The sequence below is a fragment of the Nematolebias whitei genome, chromosome 5, assembly GCF_014905685.2.
Source record: "Nematolebias whitei isolate Nwh7 chromosome 5, NemWhi1, whole genome shotgun sequence".
Lineage (NCBI taxonomy): Eukaryota > Metazoa > Chordata > Actinopteri > Cyprinodontiformes > Rivulidae > Nematolebias > Nematolebias whitei.
The window spans coordinates 435,190-438,219 of record NC_056502.1 but is presented as its reverse complement, the minus strand read 5'-3'; the positions used below and the strand labels follow the sequence as shown (position 1 = coordinate 438,219).

The 3,030-nt window shown below is 42.5% G+C and overlaps 1 protein-coding gene across 1 annotated transcript in view; it reads left to right on the top strand.

Moving 5' to 3' along the window:
* Positions 1-818, top strand: part of pmvk (phosphomevalonate kinase) — a gene marked incomplete at its 5' end in the record, with an annotated part of 29,959 nt that extends 29,141 nt beyond the window's left edge. The window contains 2 exon segments of the mRNA XM_037676664.1: positions 358-487; positions 565-818. Coding sequence (XP_037532592.1) covers positions 358-487; positions 565-704 — 270 coding nt within the window.
* Positions 819-3,030: the final 2,212 nt, after the last annotated feature.

The window sequence follows — 3,030 nt, the reverse complement described above, 5'->3', positions numbered from 1 at the left end:
GATGTTCTGTTTGATGTTCTCTTGTTCTGATATTATCTTGTTCTGTCAGATGTTCTCTTGTTCTGTTTGATGTTCTCTCGTTCTGTCTGGTGTTCTGTTTGATGTTCTCTTGTTCTGTCCGGTGTTCTGTTTGATGTTCTCTTGTTCTGTCAGATGTTATAGAATAGAATAGAAACAGCCTTTATTGTCCCACGGATGGGAAATTCAAGTGTAACAGCAGCAACAGATAACAAGATAAAAAGGTTTCACACAAAAGTTCCTAAATGTTAATAAACAATTATTATGTTGTTCTCTTGTTCTGTTTGATGTTCTCTTGTTCTGTCAGATGTTCACGTGGACTTTGCTCCTGTTGGTCAGGTGGTGAGTGATGCGAGGCGGCTTTCGGATCTTCAGTGGTTCCAGTCAAAGTTCCCTCGTCAGACCCGCAGCGTCAGAGTTCAGTGTTCAGAGGAGACCAGAGCACAAAGGGGGTGGAGCTTTACACCAGGTAACCTGTGTGGCTTTGCATGTGTCAGCTGAGGAGAATGTGTGGTGGTTTACCTTCTGCTTGTTCACCTGTGGCAGGTGTTGATGATGCGGAGTCAGAATGTGGGCTGGACAGCGGTGTTGCATTTGATTGGATCATAACTAACGAGGCTGATGCCCCCCTGCTGGATGAGCAGCTGCAGCCCATCCTGAAGCTGGCTGAGGAAGCGGCGTCATGAGCCGATCACTGCTGATCAATAGATCTGTTAACGTCTGATTAGCTATTAGTATCAGCTTTATTTGAAACTAGGGATGGGGCCAATCCGATCCAGTATCGGGCTCCGATCCAACCTGCCGATATTTCCGATCCATGATGCACGTTGGCTTCAAACTATGGACTGGATTTCCTGAACGGCGGCGTGTCTCATGGACCCAGAGTAATAAGACCCGCCTCACATTCAGGAAATCCGGTCCATAGTTTGCAGCAGCTGCAACATGAGGACTGAGTTAGCAGCACTGTGGCTAACAGCTAACAAACTTTTCATCTAAACATGTCGCTGTGTGGAAGTATTTTACACTGAACACCACAAGACAAGACAGCATCGTGCACTGTCTGCAGAGCCACAGCGCCACATTAAACCGTGGTAAAGTTAGTTTTGTGTTGGACCTTCGAGCTCCGGGGCTTCAGCGGTCTGTTATTTTCGTTCAGTCCGGAGAAGGCAGTCTGATTTCGGTCAGCCGCGCTCAGTCTGACCCGCTCAGTCTGTCCGTGTCGGAGGAGGGGCAGACTGTGCACGGCTGACCCAGATCAGACTGCCTGCTTCGGACTGAACAAGAAGAAGACGTCGCTGAAACCACGGAGCTCTAATGTTTACAGAGAAGTTGCTAAACTTCATCATTAATGACCAACCACTATCAGTTGTAGAAAACAAAGGATTTCACAGCTTGATACTTGCAGTCAAGATCTAGTTTACCCTCCAGGAGATATTTATCAGAACAACAGGAGACACTCATAAAAAACATGTGATTTGAAAATTAAATATATTAAAAACATAAACAGCTACATTATAAAGTGATGTAAAATACTAAAAACAGGAACATGTCTGTTGGTTTATGTCATGAACTTAGCAGGTGTTTGAAGACATTTAACATTTTATTTAATTCATTTATTTAAATGAAACAAAATAAAAAAAAATCATCAAAAAGAAAACATTGAATGAAAAGAGTTCAGAAAGAAGCAAAAATTCTTATATCTGCCCCTTATAAAATATAAAATAACTTTAAACAATCACTTAAATTAATCACTTTAATATCCACTTTAAAACTAGGAATAAAAAGAAACATGTTTTGTGTTAGCAGGATTTAATTCTAACTTTAAAACTTATCCAACATTAATAAAACTTACCTCAAGTTGCCTTTTTGGACATGCATGCAGATATTTGTACACGTTGTACTTGAGAGCAGATTATCACAGCCTCGTATAAAATCAATGATCATGATATCAGAACTGGATCGGTATCGGCCGATACTCAGATCTACGTATCGGGATCGGATCGGAAGTAAAAAAAAAGTGGATCGGTGCATCCGTAGTTGAAACATCCAAAACTGAAACATTTACAATCAAATGCACTGAAGGTGTTCTTCTCCTGTCAGCGTCTTTCACAAAGCAGCTTAACTAACGAGTTACCCAACGAGATAACTTTAGCTTCAGTTTGGGATTTTCTGCATCACAAACATGGTTGTCCTTTTACCTGCTTCTGTTGCCATGGTAACCGCTAATGGAAGTTAACCTGATTTGGTATTACAGAAAGCAGGTTTGTTAATAACTCAAAGTTAACCTTGGAATTTAAACCTGGAACCTAATTCCAGAAATGAAAAAGATGAGTTTGCAGGGGAGAGGCGGTCTGGACACGTCTCACATCCAGAGACAGTCTGGTTGGAGCAACAGACCCTGAAGATGACCTGGATTCACCACCTCACCTGTTCTGTTTCACGTTTGAATAAATGCTTCTCAACCAAACTGAAAGATTCTTGTTTCCTTCCGTCTTGTGGAGCCATGAAGCAGAGCAGCAGCTTCAGAGCAAACGTCACCTGATCAAACTGTGTCAGTCAGAAGAAGCTGCTTCCTCACTTTCATTCACAGTTGATTTTAAAAGAGCTTCTAGAAAATGCTGCTCCGCTAAACTCCAAGAATTTCATTTGACCCGGAGACGTGTTCTGCTTTAAATCACGTCCCACAAAGTTCAGTCGGTCGTCCAGACGATTTCTGTGTTGAAACGTATCATCTTTCATCCAAAGGACTTCATCAGCCCGAGGAGCCACAACAAACTCAGTCCCACAGGCAGCACACCCACATCAACTGGTCAACCAGTTTGATGCTCTGAGTCCGAGAGGTTTAGTCATTTCAGCTACAACTTCATTCAACTTCATTTAGACGTTAATCCTGGAGGACTCGTTGACGAGAGACCAGATTAAAGAAAGATGACACGCCTGCAGGACCATGATGCAACACAACACACACAACACACACTGCAGATACACAACACACAGTGCAGATACACAACA